General features: G+C 35.3%; 1 protein-coding gene across 14 annotated transcripts in view; it reads right to left on the reverse strand.

The window, feature by feature from the left end:
* Window positions 1-17,431, reverse strand: part of PARD3 (par-3 family cell polarity regulator) — a 648,369-nt gene that overhangs the window by 183,452 nt on the left and 447,486 nt on the right. For 10 of the 14 annotated variants that reach the window (XR_012157609.2, XM_073334436.2, XM_073334435.2 and 7 more), the window contains 4 exons: window positions 17,078-17,228; window positions 10,765-10,954; window positions 6,289-6,440; window positions 4,970-5,014 (listed from right to left, as the gene is read on the reverse strand). Coding sequence is in view for 13 of the 14 variants with exons in the window: in XM_073334436.2 (XP_073190537.1) it covers window positions 4,970-5,014; window positions 6,289-6,440; window positions 10,765-10,954; window positions 17,078-17,228 (538 nt within the window). In the remaining variant the exon portion in view is untranslated. The remainder of the gene's footprint in view (window positions 1-4,969; window positions 5,015-6,288; window positions 6,441-10,764; window positions 10,955-17,077; window positions 17,229-17,431) is intronic. The other 4 variants (XM_073334438.2, XM_073334431.2, XM_073334425.2 and 1 more) reach the window with 2 other exon arrangements.

Below are 17,431 nucleotides of genomic sequence, written 5' to 3' on the forward strand. Positions count from 1 at the left end.
AAACCCATCCATGAGACAGAAAAAAAAATGCCTACCAAAATTCTGAAAGACAAGACAGCTATGAATAAACCTGTTGTTTGACAGATTCACTTTCATATACAAAGGGAGAAGGTTATCCTATTACCTAGCAACTTACTGGAAGCTTCCTTACTGCAAAATGAAATCTGAAAGACCTTTCTAAATGAAATGTTCTTATATCTTTTCCTAATTACTGAATGGCTATATACTCTTTTTGTAAACAGTAATTATAAAGCAAGCATTATGTGCCCATTTATGCTCATAAAGGACATTTTAAAAAATCCCATTTCCTGCTGCCCAATAAAGATCATTGTGAGAACAATATTTATGTAAGTCATGCTTTCCCAAAGGGAAAGCTAGATGGGATATGACCTAATGTTCCCAGAGTACTGTAAAACTAATAATGGATTGCAGAAATGGTAGGAATATTTATTGAAGTTGGGTGGCCATCAACATAAATGTGGACAGGTTACAGAAACTGAAAAAGTGAAGTATCACCACAGAAGTAATGTAAGTACTGTGATCATAAAGCTATTTATATTTTAATACAACACTATCATCTGTGGCCATTTCACAGCAAGGCAACTGTTTTGAAAACATATGGTTAAGTCTTCCTTTAAACTGAGCGGAGAAGCTCAAGATCTGTGTGATCAGGAGAATCATAGAGTCAGTGGTTAGTCACAAATCCTTGAGAAACTGTGAACTTTTTTTTAACAAGTTAATTTCAAAATCTAGAGACATCATAAATTTGCCTTTTTCTACTATAGGGCTAATAGGAAAATATCAACTTTTTTCCATAGTTACAGTTTTGACAGTAATCACTAGAAATATTATACACTCAGAATCAATGTCTACTTCTTTTAGATTTAGTTTGAAGTCTTAATTTAAAGAAATACAAGATTTTCTCCCCCTGCCCCACATCATGTGTGTGTGTGTGTGTGTGTGTGGGGTGTTTTATTATTATTTTAAAGTTTGAAGTTATCAGCATTTTCCTCCCCAATATTTTTTTCCTGACAAATGACTGTTGATGTAGCCAGCCATCTGTAACGAAGCAACACTCCCAATGAAAACCATGCTGGGTGCACCCAGTCCCTTTGCACTGTATATAAACGTTCATTCATTCATCCAAACATTCATCATTCACCCCAAAACACCCCCCGCACACTTTCTCTGGCACGTCCATCATTGCTTCTTATAAGGCACATACTTGCACTCTTATGGCACCCAGGTGCCCACCCTCAGGACTGGAGCATGCTCCTTCAGACTGCTAACACCCCTTTCTCAGAGGGCACTGCTAGGCACCCTCGTCCCTGTGTGAACATACACATGCCTGGTATAACCCCTTATGTACACATGCCTGCAACCCATCTGCTCTTCATCCCCCACTCTGACCATATATATACACCACTCCTTCTCAGAGTGCACCAAAGTAACCTTATGTGAGAGACCCACACACATATCCCCACAGAGCATTCTATCTAGCACACATCCTCACTTGGGACGTGCACCTTTACACAGCCCTCTACCCAGCATAAACATACATCTCAGACCACACATACTCCTGACAGTGCACTTCACATGCCCTCCGCCCTTTGCTGATCCTTCTATTGTCCCCACATCATAGTAGCTAAGCATTATCTCACAGAACACATCCCACCTCCTTCCCACGCACACACGTATTCAGTCATACACAATGTCCCTTACAGTGCACACAACAACCTTCCCCACATAGCACATGTGTAGTCATGGAGACGTAGGATACACATGGCTCATATATACATGCTGCCCCCTCCAAATGCCTTAGTTCTCCTATTCTACTGTTCTGAACTCTCCTGCTCTAACAACTACATCATACTTTCTCCCCTTTTGATATTATATTAAGTATTTATATACTGTCGTAACTTTGCTTGATGATTTCCAAAGATAAATATCATATGCAGTCTCTGATTCAAAGGATGTATGATGGTTCCTTTATCACCGATTATTTTAAAAAGACTGTAAAATTAATTTTTAATTGAATTTTCTCTAAATAATTTATTTTCTTTCTTTTAGAAAGCTGTTCTTGATCCTGCAGATGTTTAAATCAAAACTGGAATCATTGCTTAAAAAAAAAAAGACAATGGACTTCAGTTTCTATCCTCAATAAAACTATAAATTAAAGAGATTTAAAGTCATCCTGCTCTCTAATTAAAGCAGTCTCAAATAGGAGTGTCGTATTTTATGCTAAATGGGGGGGAAAAAAAAACAGTACGCTACACAGTGGCAGATATTATTGATGATATAAAAACCTGCCCTGCTTCTTAACTGTAAACTTGTGCAAGTCCACAAAGTCTATTTTATTTTATTTTTTGATTGGTCATACAAGAGCAGCGAGTCAGTGAATTTATTTCCTAACAACCACTCTATTAAGTTCGGATAAACTAAACATATATATTTTTTTCGATTTGTTTTTCCAAACTAAAGGAGCAACATTTTGGTTTAAAGAAAGAAATAACAAGCAATTATATCCACTACTGAAAATAGGGGGAAGTTTTATGAAAGCTGATGATATTCACCATGAAAAAAACAACAAATGATTTAGATAAGCTCTGAAAGACATCTTTAGCATTACAACAAGGTGTATATAGAAATAAGAACCAACTACAGTTACTGTATGCTTAAAGCTGGATAAATGAGCCATGCTCAATTGGCACTGAATATACTTCTAACCTTTGGAATGAACTGTAAACACTGCAAGGATTAGACAGTTCAAGTGAACTGAAGAAAGAAAAATAATTAAAAATCTATTATAGTACCTAGTGCTGATGAGAAATTTGCTTTCCATTTTGGCCAACACAATTAAACCCAATTTCACTTTTAACGGAGTTTGAGTTTACTTTTCTAAAGTAAATATGCTGAAATTTTCTATTTTATATAGTTCATCAGAATGTAGCTCATCACCAATATGAAACATTTGTCTTTTAAAACCTCATATAAAATTTTTCAGCCAAACTACTGTAAGTGGTTCATTTAATTACTGTATCTATCTTCAGCAAAGGCAGAACTCCACTGGTTATATAAAGAATATATATATGTTGGTTATATAAAGAATCTGGTTAACATCATGGAAAAAGAAAGGAATAAAATCAAAGCACAATAAATTGTGTTCTTCCTTTTTCGAGCCACTGAGGCTGTAAATAAAATATTTATCTTGCTTAGCCCAGGTGGCTTCGTGGTTAAGGTCATACAACTTGGGTCTCCCTGGAACTTAACATAGGCTTTCTATGTGGAATGACTTGCATCTTACAAATAAAACCTAAAACAGTGCACACCCTTAAAAACAAGAATTATATTTTTCTTATTGCACATGTGGTCTTTAGGCAGTATAGTCACTGCTCTATCCTAAAAACAAGCTAAAAAGGAAACTAATATTTATTTAGAAGCTGATCCTGTAGCTTTTAGTAGTGCCTAGTAATGCAAGTAGCAAGGCAAAGCTTTGCGAATAATAGGTTTTACAGTCTGCTGGACAAACAAGGAAAAAAAATCCAACAAACAAGTGACAAAGTAAAATAATAATAATAATAATAATAATAATAAATTTTGGATTAAACAAGATACTTCATTCATTAAACAAAAAGTTTAATTTTTGAAATTTTTAAAAATAAAAAGGTAAAATTCAAAACAAAAAGACAATAAAAATTGAAACATTTCGTTTTGAAAATGCTGAAACAAAAAGTTTCAGTGTTGTGTTTCTTTTTCCTGAGTGAAACAATTTTGCAAATTCAACATGAATTTGTTAAATATTTCAGTCAACCTGAACCTGTATTTTTCAGCAAAAAAAGTTTTGGAAGAAAACTGTCACCCAGGAGTAGGGTTTACTCCCATCAATAAAAGTTGCAGAATTGGTTCCTGTGTTCCAGTCCTACAAAAATGTACACACATTTAACTTTATGTACCAAGCAGTCCCATTAAAGTTAACAGGATTACTCTCAATTTGTAAAGTTGAAAAAGTACCTAACTATTAGCCTTAGTCAACAAGATTTTAAGAGTTATTCCTGTTGTCTTATAAAGGTTATTAGTTTTTGAGATACAGTTTTCTGTCTATTGTTCACTCTCTAAAATGTGGTTTAAACAGAGAAGCAACTGTAAAATACTACTAATAAATGTGGGTGGGACATCCTATTCCCTGAGTTATGCTAAAAATAAGTAATACTTTCAGGTTTAAAAGGTGAATTATTCCTAATTAGAGCTAAGTAATGTTACTATGTCTTCTGGATATAGCCTAATTAAAATAGAATTCCAAAGGTCAAAAGCTAACTTGCATTAATAAATCATAAAAGCTCATGATTACAGCTGGCACATTATTTTAATTACTAATAAAAATTATGCTTTGAATGCTATTTTTCATAATCATCATATAAAATCTATTAGGATGCTTAGTATATGAAAGATGACACTTTGTTTTGAATTCTAAAGGGAATTCAACATGAGCTAAGAATGTACAACTCAGACCTATGGTATGTGTCTGTTGGCCATCTTAATGAAAAGATGGAAACTTTAGAATTAAACTAACTATTTGCAAGCACAATGTTAACACTGCAATAGCTAAACAATCAGCTTTCTCTGATCATCCCATTTTAAGTTAGAATTCAAGGCCTGAAGAACAGATTTCAGGATTTTTTAAAAAGAAAAAGAAAATCAAAACGAAAGTGAATATTTATGAATTTCAGGAATATAGGAACTGGTATACAGTTATCCTGTATGACCTGCGTTGAGTATACTACTCAGATATATTTAGCTCTATGAAGAATTTTCTCTGTTCTGTGCTACTTGATTATTCACAATAATAGAAAACAGCCATGCAAGTATTGGAATATTTATGTTTTCATGCAATGTGATTGGCAGTTCTGTAATTGTGGTTAGCTGCTTTGACCAAGGTTTCTATAGCAACAGCCTTACTGTCAATTCTTACCTGTTTTCTGGTCATCCTCTGTACTGAGCTTAGTCTCGTCAGCTACTGTTAAAAGGTAAATGTATAAGGTTAGCCCAGTTAGTGCCCACACCCCACATGCATACAACATTCCAATTTTCTAAGTTAGGAGGCATTGGTAACGTCACACTCCATGCAAATAATATGCAACACTGAGCAAATATTCTTGATAAAAATGGCAGCCAACTATTAACCATCATGCAATGTCAGTCATTTTCATATCACAGGCAGGTACAATATGTTATTTACATGTTAGAGCTTCACAACTAACCAAGGCAAGTCAACACCACCAATCTTACTTTAGAGAAGGTGGTGAAGTAAGGATTTTAGTGAAGATATCCACAAATATTATAAAGCAAAAAGTACTCCTTGCATTTTATTAATTAGCATTTTTATTGTATAAACACTCAAAAACTGCTTATTCAAGTTACTAGATTCTGCACTTCAAAACCTGAATCCAATGACACATCTATGGATAGCTTAGTTAGAAATGTTTTATACCTGATTGTCTCATCACGTAAGAGATTATGTTCTTAAATGGAACATTTAATTCCCTGTTTTGGTTGCTACTACAGTATATAGTTTCCACCACACATATTACTGTATGGCCTAAACCAGAAGTGGGACCTGGACACATTCTCTAATATGCTGCTTCATTTGTATCCCGATTAGTTTCAGTAAGATTTATTGTAGACTACTAGGATAGCAAATACTCAAGGATACTTATGGTTATTTAAGGTATAGCCATAAATTGAGAATATGGATCTCTTTCCAATGTCAACAGAAATAGTTACTTTTTTAAAAATAGTATTCAGTGGTTTATTTTTAAGTATATATTTTCACCTGCTATGAAATATCTGACAGAGACAAGGTGGGTGCAGTAATATCTTTTATTGGACCAACTTCTGTTGATGAGAGAGAGACATGTTTCAAGTCTGGAAGGAGAGCTCTGTGTACCTCAAAAGCTTGTCTCTCTCACCAACAGCAGTTGGTACAAACCTCTCCCACCTTGTCTCTCTAATATCAGGGGACCACTACGGCTACAACAACACCCCATACAACAATGAAGTATCTTAGCATATAAGTATATACCCATGTATATTCATATACGTTTGCATGTTTACAACAAGCAAATTTATAGATATTTACAAACTGTACACAGGCCACTCATGTTTTTATACCACTCCATCACACATACATGTTTAGCTCTGTGTGTCAATCATATATTTGAAATGACAAAAATCTATATTCACATCATCAAAAATACGTTCAGATAAAACATTCAAAGAAATATCACTCACTACCTAAATCCATGCTTTTGGATTTTCGCGTTTTAACAAACTCCAACTGACTGGCATCTGAAAATTGCTTTGTGCGTTTTTCTGACATGCTCTGGCGTCCGAAACCCTCTCGCTGGAAGGCAAGCACCGGATCAACATCTGGACTAAGAGTGCTGTGGGAAGGAAAAAAATCATGCAGACATTTATTCAGATCATGCAACCCCGTCATCTGCAAAGAAAAGTCTTTATTTGGTACATGATTTCTACCTTCTTTATCTGTTGATAAAGCAGCCAATTTTAAATAAACCACTAATGTAAACGGAGTTGCATCAAGAATGAATCTGGCCTATTGTGTCCACAACAACAGTGATTTAACAAGCATCAATAATTAAAAGCCTACTAAACCTTTATGGAAAAATGTGTATATAATGCTTATGCACATGAAAACACATGCAGTAAAAACACAGAGAGCTATTAGCATGATACTGCAGCTTAGTTTGGTGTGGCACTAAGCGGCTCAGGAATGCCAGCTAAACCTTGACTGATAGCTCTTATACTAATGCATCAGCGTGTAAATCTCAGCCTAAACATCCATATACTGTAGCTATGCATTGATTTATTTTGTAGAATGTGAATGAGTTTTGGGATAGGAGCATGAGATAAGGATAGGTGCATGACTGACAATGGATATATGCTCACAAGTGACAGCCACGCAATACCTTTCACTTATAAAGGCCCTGATTCTGTCCTACTGAAGGCAATGTCCAATGTCTTTTGACGTTAGTGGTGTTGGCTCAGACCCATAGTACTTTACATCTAACTGTTGAAGGCATTTCTAAGGTGCCTGTCTCTGTGGTACCCAATGCCATGATTTAGCAAAGCATTTAAGCACATACTTAACTTCTTTGTTGAATTGGGGGCTAAGCGCTCTACAAATATTAACAATTTAATTGTCACAATATTCCTGTGAGGTAGGTGTTATCCCCACATTACAGATGGAGAAAACAGAATTTAAAAAAAATTTATAGCAGTGCAACTGTGAGCTGAATATGGCTCAAATGGGTTTGGGAATATGTTCTCAATTACTTCAATTAAACTTATGGGTGTTCAGCACCTCTCATAATCAGATCATGAACATCTTTCCAAAGGCCACACAGGAACTCACAACTAGTATTGGTATGAGTTGGTACAATATTAAAGTGAGGAATTCCTTTAGCAACATGTGTTAATGTGGCTTATGTAAGTTAGAAGTGCTCAGTTTCATCTTGCTGAAGAGAATACATTGCGTGCTTCTTTCTTTGCAAGGGCTAAATTTCTAACCCTGTTTGTTTTGGCAGCTTACTCTTTTTCTGGTTTGATCTTCACATAACTGCTTATTTAGCCAAGATATATCATAATTCTTTTAAAGATGAACATGATGTTCATGTAAATTTAGGTTTGTGTGTTTATTCATTTAAAGTCATATCCAAAATACTAAAACTTGATGATTAAATAAAAATTTCAAAAGTAGATCAAGGAGGGTGGAGACAGTGGTATGTTCTGAACACAGGACGAGGAGTCAGGAATTCCTGAGTTCTGATCCCAGCTCTTAAACTGACTGACTCTGCTTCTGAGTCCTTGAGAAAATCATTTAACCTCTTAGTTTCTCTTCAGCTTCCCCATCTGCACCTAACATACTTATCTCCCCCTCTGAGCCATTATGAGGACCAATTACTTAATATTTGCAAAACATGCTAAAAATTATAGGTGCTACGTAAGTACAAAGAATTTTTCTCTCATCTAGATGCCAAGTTCTACAAGTCTCAATTTCATTGAAATCTAGTTTGCTAGAAATATCAGAATGCCACATTATGCTACCCATTTTAATGTCCACAATAATAAAGAATTTAAAATATATTATTAATGAAGCAATACCTATTTCAATAATTAACAAAGACCAACATCATAGCCATTTGAACATATACACTTTCCAAATGGTAAATATCCATATGTTAAAAAGTCAACAAGCATAGTTGAGTAACTAGTAACCCAAAATAGCTAATTTTAATATTTTTCAGCTGTTAAAGTCACCTTCTGTCTCACATTACTGCAACTCAGTTAATACCAATCACAATTTACTATGTTCTAGCGTACTTAACAAATAAGATTTCTGGAAGGACAGCTGATTCTTAAAAGAATGTAACCGTCTACTGACCCTCAGTGTTATTAAAATTCCACTTATTAATCCTGTCTTATTGCCCCTTTGTTTTCATAACATTTTCATCAAGGATTAGGGAGATATTGTCAGGCTGGAAAAAGCTTACATTTTCTGTGGTGATTCAGAACAGCTGCCATTCTTGTTTGGATAACCCTTCATCCATATTCTCAGCTTTACCCTTTGAGCCTTCCAGCAGTATCATACAATGCACCTTCATTTTATAAGTCTTCCTTCATCCATTAGCAGCAGGAAATTAATGCAACAATCTACTTCTGCTGCTATTTATTTTTTACAAATAAAAAGCATTATATATGAGTAAGGCCCTAAACTGATCTGCTCTTTTATTGTATTTATTGTACAAGCTGCAATTGTATTTAAAGACCTCAACAATTTCTCATAAAGGTAGAGATTTAAAGGTTTTTGTACAAAATGAATTCCACAATATCTAATCTATTTTCTTTGCTGTTATTTTCATTTAATCTCAGAAAGGTATATGAATAGTTAGTTACACTGCAGCAGTAAATGTAAAAAGCATCTGCAGTTTTCAAATGGGCTTTTACTTTATGGTGTAGGTTCTCCCCCACCCCACCGCCATTCAGCTGAAAAATTCACTCAGAGATAAGTATTACATGACATCTTAAGTGCTGTTCAATTTAAAAATCTCAGATTTTCAGCTCTAAAACCTTTTACAAAAGACACAGATGGACATTTCAAGGGCCCAAATTACAGGGGAGACTTTTCTACACAAAAAGTTGCAATATTAAGAGAAAAGCAAAATGAAGATGAAAAAAAGTTATTTTCACTACAGGCATTAAAACACTGTTTAGAATCAGCAAGATCAATCCCTAAACATCAACTCAACTAAACATAATATCAAAAAGGAAGTAGCTGACTGGTGCAAATCAGAACGAAAAGCCATTGCACTGCTATTTTATTAAGATATTGCTGACACATTCATAATAGACACAGTAGATGGGGCTAGTAAGAAAATTCTAATTCTTCACTCTGCTTGTGTTAATTATCACTACACCCTTAGGAGGTGGTTCCATAGAGACCATCTTTTATTTTGCTCATTGCAGTACATAATTACTAGACTTGCAAATTAAAGCACAGTTCTCTTAGATCTGTACTAACAGTATGCAATATTTCTTTTATTAAGAACAATAAACAAGTTAATAATACTAATACATTAGCCATTGGGGGTCATATGTAAAAATCTACACACAAGATCACAGATTCAATCCAATTGGAAGGTATAACGAGGTAATTTGGTTTCAGTGTTTTAAATTATGGGAAATGTTACTATACTAACATTGGGGTGGAGGGATAGCTCAGTAGTTTGAGCACTGGCCTGCTAAACCCAGGGTTGTGAATTCAATCCTTGAGGTGGCCATTTAGGAATCTAGGGCAAAAATTGGGGATTGGTCCTGCTTTGAGCGGGGGGTTGGACTAGATCACCTCCTGAGGTCCCTTCCAACCCTGATATTCTTTGATTTTATGATACTACTTATAAATCACAATGCTGAACATCATATTCATCCTAAATATTCAGGAAATCTTAACTTGTTAAATGTTATGTGAGCATTAACATATAACTAGCAGGCCTAAATTAAGAGCGCTCTTAATTTCTAAATAGATTACCTAAAAATTATTCATTACCTTAAATACAATAAAAGCTGTTGCATGTGTGATAAAAGTCTCCTAAATATATACAAAATAAAATCTTATTTATAGAGAGACTTATAAATTAACATTTCCCATTGGAATTGATCTTTCATGTTTTATAACCTTAAGCTTTTAACAAGGCAGTCCTACAAATGCTGAGATTTTCTGATTAAACACAAGGCTAGTTCATCTTATAATTTGAATACATAATATTAATTCTGTTAACACAGCTATATACCAATTTGGTCCTAATAAGTTCGTAACACTTGTCTAAATGTGTTTTGACACTGCATAAAACTATGCAGCTAGAAAGTAAAAGTCCATCAAAATTATCTGAATCGACTTCCTTACTGAAACCATGGCAATTAAAAGTTTGAAAATGTTGTGGTCTGAATATTGGGTGACCATATGTCCCAGTTTTATACGGACAGTCCTGATATTCGGGGCTTTTTCTTACATTGGCACCTATTGCTCCCTCCCCCTCTTCCAATTTTTCACACTTGCTATCTAGTCACCCTACCTGAATGTTTAAAAAAAAAAAAAAGATTAATATTCAGTGTAGCTAACCATTAAACTAAAGAAAAATAAATTATTACAATTGACTATCATTTTCATGCTCTGGACTATTGTCTTACCAGTCTGTAGATTCATTAATTGCGGCTTTAGCCCATGCGCCAACATCTGTGGTTCCAAATCCTACATCATCATGGGAGCTGGAAGATGACTGGTCAGAAAGATGTGGTGGAAGTACTGGCAGTCTATCGTCTTCAATAATAACAGTGTCATCTTGTGGCATGTTCACTGTTGGAGACAGCTGGTATTTACCTGTTTAATATGGGGAAGAGAATGGGGGAAGAAACTGTAGATAAAGCCCTGAATATTACATATCATATATTCTCCAAATGATAAAATGTCATGTCAAATCTGTCACATCACTGATAAGATTGATGTAACACAATTAGTAAAATTACATGCAACTTACTACTTAGAAGTCTGAAAATATACATATCAAGTACTTACATCCCACTGAAGGAGAACATTAACTGGCTTAGGCTGTGATCCTCAGAAGGAATAGAGTCAATGGGAACGGAAGGGATTCATCACCTCTCATGATCCAGCCCTGGGTCATCAAAGCCAACATTTTCCAACTTGGTTTACTAACATTAAGAACTTAAATTCATATTTAGATGCCCGAAGAAATGGCTTAATTTTCAGAAGTGTTCAGTACTCGTAGCTAGAGCTGGTTGAAAAATTTCAAATTTGGAATTTTTTTTATAATAGTTAAATGAATGAATGAATAAATAAAGTCACCTATGTAGGTGCCGAGATATAGATTTTAAAACATGATTTTACGCACCAAACTTGGAAAATGTGGCCCAAGACCTTAATTCTGTTCCCACTGAAGCCCAAGTGAATTTTGACATTGATATTAAAGGGATCAAGACAGCACCCTCATGAATCAAAGAGATGACATAGGGGCTTGACACTGCACCTCATATGTGAACCAGCTTCAGTGGGACAACTCCCACAGGCAAGAGTTGTAGCATTGGACCCTAAGGAGTTTTACTAATTAGTGAAACATTGTTTCTTCCCAGCTAAAAGCCAATTTGTATCTTTTTGAAGTTACCACCACTATCTAAATATACATGGAATTATATTTTCTAGTCATATTTTCTATGGCATTTTGTGTAACACACTTTTCAACCTGTTTAACAAAAAGCAGATGTAACTTTTAAATGTATATAAAAGTCCTACATCACCAGAATAGACTAAACAGATACAAATGTGTCACAAAGGGGCTTTTTTATGACGATGTTCAGTAATATCACTATAACTTTAGCCTGAGTTACCATTTCCTGTTTTGCAGTGCAAACATGCTCAGGGTTAAAGAACAAGTGAAGATATTTAGTAGAACAGTAAAACTGATGCCACAGAAAATGATCAGCCTTGAAACGTTGTCAGTTTAGTCTTAAAAATATAAGATTACCTCAATATTTGTAACATCACTGAGCTAAACTTACTTATACTTGCTATAAGGAATACCAATCATACTGCAAATATGGAAATAAAGTTATTCAGTTATCTCAGGCAACTGGCAAGTTATTAAGAGTAACTCCAGTGTATTTATTATTCAAATTCTTCCATGCGATATAAGCTTCTCTGTAACTCAACACTATCCCTCTAGACATTGTTGTCTGCTAAAAAATTGCCTTCTAAAAAGTTTGGTTGTTTCCTAGGCATAGGCTTAAATATTTCCAATAAATCACCATGAAACAAAATGGTAAATGTTTCAGGAAACTTTGTTTTAATATAAAATGTAATTAACAAAACTGTCGCACTTATGAACAATGAAGAATAAGTTTTATGAGATCAGCTGACTTACCATATGGTATGATATATTATATATGGATATGTAATAGAGAGACAGAACCCCATGGTGTTGTAGAATTGGAAATGTTTTGTTAAAATGAGCCACACATGTGGCCAGATATTAATATTTTGCTCATCACTTATAATACACATAAATACAAGTGGAAAAACCTGTATGGAGTTATGGGATCTATAGCAATTCTAATTTTTTCCCTTTTATATAATCATGTTGCTGTACTGTTTCTTTAATTATGCCAATAAACTGATACAAAAGAACATTAGCTAACCCAACAGGATATTAGCTAATTGAATGTATTTTATAAGGTTATTTAATGAAAATTTTGTGGCTGAATGAGATGTTTTCTAAAATAGATGAAAATGACTGAAATACATCAGTACTAAATGGTAAACAACCCATCACTGTCAAACTGAAATGAATGTGTTCAGTTTGCATAACAGCTAATTCTTTGCCCAGCAATCACTTCTTTGATGGATAGGTTAATGGTTAGCCTGGTAATGTACTCCTTTTCAAACATATTGCCTACAAGATTGTTAACTCTATAGTTAATAATGTCTCCAAAGAGTTGATTATGAAAAAGTAGAACCTTATTGCATTTTACAAATTGAACTTCCAGTTTGAGAGGCTAAAGTAATTCAGTAACATTTTTAACTTTTCCTCTACCACTTTTAATATTTGTCAAGTGTGAAGAATTTTATTTTATTTTTATTAAATTTTATTTTATTCATATAAATAAATAAAATAAATAAAATTATTTTTTTATTTTTATTAAATTTTATTTTATTTTTATTAAATTTTATTTTATTTTTATTTTAAACTTGAAGCACCCAGGATTTTCATTGCAGATGAAACCAAGTGGGAGAAGGGTTTCACTTTCAGGACACAGTTGGACACACCTCACTGAGGGAGAAAGTTAACCATGTCTTCTGTGGGGAGTTTACAGCCAGCTGTAAACAGAACCAACCTTTGGAAAGGATGAATCCACTGCCTTGCAAGAAACGTCTCAAAAAAAGGATGATACCTCACACCTAGAACTCTTTGATAGAACTAGATTGGACTACTGGTTCAAGAATTTGCTCTTGAGATTGCCTGTTGGAATTCTACACAACCTCTCTAAGGTATAGACTCTGAGTTTAGAGAAACTCTATACATTTTAGAAGCTGAGCAGCTTCTGAAGACCTCTATTCTAAATCTTTTTGTAGTGCTGCTACTGTATTGCAACACAAAGAAAGCTGTGCTTTTAGAGTGAGCAAAGCAATTCCTGTTGTGCATATGTATGGTAGTTTATGAGGTACATTGGGACATTTAGATTGACATTGCCTCTCATCCCAGTCATTAGAGAGGCAAGGTGGGTGAGGGAATATCATTTATTGGACCAACTGCTGCTGGTGAGAGAGCTTCACCCACCTCACCTCTCTAATATCCTGTGACCAACACAGTTAAAACTTCACTGCATACAATCTAAGTCATTTTATTCTAAACAAAACCTTGATAAATAACTTCTGATTAGTCACCTTTAGCATCAAACCTTGCTATGGTCATAAGAAATCAGCAAGCATTCAGGCTGCAACTAAAGCTAAGAGATGCAAGATGACTTTGTACTCAAACATTGCCTCAATAAGAGTAATTTACGTTGAAAGCAGTTCTATAATTGTGTATGACAGAAATCAGTTGCATCATGGACGAAAAATAGCTACAGTACTTCAGAAAAAAAGGTCTTCAATTTTTAAGCCTGGGCACAAGCAAGTTAGTACATGACCACATGATTTTACTTTAAATTTCACTTTGGAGGAATTGCAAACATGTTGCCTCGAAACACTTTTGAATCTAGACCAAAAAAGACCAAAACTAGAAACCCAGTAAAGAGGACGGGCATAAATCCTTATTTTTAGGCCCAGATGAGAGGCAACCATGCAGGTGAATCCAAGTTTTCACAGAGGAAGTATGGTAATAGTATGGACAATATACCTCAGTTATCACGGAAGTAAAAAAGTCTAGGAAATCTCAAATTATAAATGCTATTAGAACTGCTAGGTCCAATGGATGATGTGTGTGCTTGTCATGTGGTTTATATTAACAACACTAGTCTTTCTGCGTATGCCAAAACAAGCAGGTTTGTGGTTACTGACCACTTCTGTGACCACAGGTAATGCAAACACATTTACGTTGTGCTATTTAGTACACACTGACTCATACATACACTCACACAACATGAGGCAGAAGATTGCAATAACTAGGATTTTATTTGACCAAAGAAGAAAAACTTATCAGAGAGGACTTGACTGAGGCATTCCAAACTTTTAAGATTTTAGTCAATCCACACCGGCCTGCAAACTGGTTTTAAATGTGATGGGGTAACAGAGCTATGCTAACCAGTTTCTAACCATGGTGGGCTAGATCACATGTATATACATTTTCAAACTTGGTTTGACCTCCTCTGTGGTGTCCAGCTGCGTAACCGTGGAGTCCCATTAAGGATGAGGGCTGAGAGAGACAGAATCAGTACCTATGCTTCAGAATGTACGGATAGGTTTACACTGGAAACACGACAGTGGCACTGGAGCTGTGCCACTGTAGCATTTTTAGTGTAGACACTACAGTGACAGAAGGGGTTCTTCTGTCATCACAGTAACGCCATCTCTCCTAGAGGAAATAGATTGGTCGATGGAAAAATCCCATCTACACTGGGACTTAGGTTGGCTTAGTTACGTTGCACAGGGCAGAACATTTTTCACAGCCTTGAGCATTGTAGTTAAGCCAACCTAATTTCATAGCACTAATCATCCCTAAAATGAATATTTGCAAGAGTCTGGATGGACTTTTATCCCCTATATGCACAGCACACACTGCAGAGCTGGCCAGGGGAATAGTAGGTTTTAAGGGGTTTTGGAAGGGGTAAGGTTTTGTTTGTTTTTGCCTGCTGAGACTTCAGCTATTGGTCGCTGTTGAAAGAAAGAAACTGGACTTGATGGACAACTAGTTTTATTCAGCAGGGCAAATCCTATATTCCTTTGATGTCAAATTATAGTGTATCCCTTGACATGCATACCAAATACTCTCTCTCAGGGCCTATTCACCTGTTGCTGCACAAGATGTTTACATGGTAACTCATTAATGCATATATGAATTTTACACGTAAATCCCCTGCACACTGATAGAAAAAAAAACAGTAGCTAAGTGCTGTACAAATATTTTATCTGGAAAACTGAAATAGCAAAATTAGACTAGTGTCACTTTTAAAACTACAGTGCTAACAATTTCAGACAGATTTTCACTCCTTGAACTTTTAATCAGATCTCAAAATAAAACTTGTCACTTTCTTTAGACAGACGTGAATTTTTTGAGACAAAGTTTCGTGGATTTGTGATACTTGGTCACATTATTTTTCTTTTGGCTAGTACAAAATGCAATGCAATAGAGCTTAAGATAACTTTTCAGTTTTAGTTTTGGCTTTGCTGCATGCATTCAGATTACAATATGACTGAACGGATACAAAATCTCACAAACCAAAACTGTGGTGTTTCACAGAGGTCTAAGAAAGGATGATTTTTCTACTTCAAAAAGTACAAGGAGAAATATTTACAAAGCAATAACTAGCAAAATGCCATAAATGGAGATTTTCACTTTCTGAAGCTGAATAGCTATCCTAGGGAACTGAAAACTAAATTCACTCTTCCTCATGTCAATTCTATAACAGGATCTCCAATTTTAATGTTGTACATATATGTCAAACATACAAAAAGGCAGTGGATGTAATGGCTATGTTGGAGTTCAGGACTTGCAACTCAAGCTAGCAATAGAAGTATTTTATGTCAGGTGCTATTTTAATCAAACATCTTCTTGTGTTTTAAATTTGAAAATCCTTACAAGTTAATCCCATGATTGAGCTACTCAGTAAGTCCAACCACTCCTGTGGCAAGACAAGTCTTTATGAACTAAATCTGTTAGTAGAAAGCTGAACTGCTGCAGAGCAAGTGCTAATAACCTCATTACCCACTGGGGGCTATGCAGACAGTACGGCACAGAATCCAAACAAAGGATGCATAAAAATCACTTACAAGGTTTTAAAACTGGTGCCCTGCAAAGCAGAAATTCAACTGAAATAAGGAAAGACGTTATTACACATATTGGCTTCAGTTTACGTTATTTTCTTTTTGAGCATGATTAAAGTGAAGGTGAATCAGTGCTGAAACATAACCATACATTCTTTATAGTAATATTCACTGACATTTTATTTGTATGAAACTTCACCACTCAGACCAAAAAGACTAACATGAAGTGTAGCTTCTCACTTCAGACACTGAAAAACATTTTAAATGTTCTGCCACCTGTTTTGGGATCTGAAACTTACTATATCAATCAATTGATTGACTTCCCCTCTCACATTAAGCTAGCTAGAAGGCTTGTGATGAACAATTCTTTTAAAAAGGCATGCTTTAAATTGGTCATTGCCACTTTCATGTTCCATGCTTCGCACATAAATAATACATTAATCACCCTTCAATGAGCCAAAGAAAGGACAAAAACAAGATCTGATTAGCAGAGTCTACTTGACTCACCCATTATCCTACTTAGTGCTGCAGTTCTTGTGGGCGATTCGCTGAGACCCTCAATCCCACTGTACAGCGAATGAGAAATTCTACGTTCCCTGTCATCCAGTATAGTGTCTATAGGCAGCTCTGGCCCAGGAGGGCTTCCAGGTGACTCCAACTGCATAGAGAGAGGAAAATCAGCACTGAAGTCCATTTAACAGCATGGGGGGACGATAACAACTTGCCTAAGGCCTGGACCCGGCTGGGCACCAAATGCGCTAGAACTTTTCATCCCGGACCCAAAATAATTTGCAGTGACAGCTCTGCTTAATGACCAACTTTCCATGACACTTTACACTGCACCTCCCATGGTGCCTTGTC

The sequence above is a fragment of the Lepidochelys kempii genome, chromosome 2 (genome assembly GCF_965140285.1).
Source record: "Lepidochelys kempii isolate rLepKem1 chromosome 2, rLepKem1.hap1, whole genome shotgun sequence".
Taxonomy (NCBI): Eukaryota; Metazoa; Chordata; order Testudines; family Cheloniidae; genus Lepidochelys; species Lepidochelys kempii.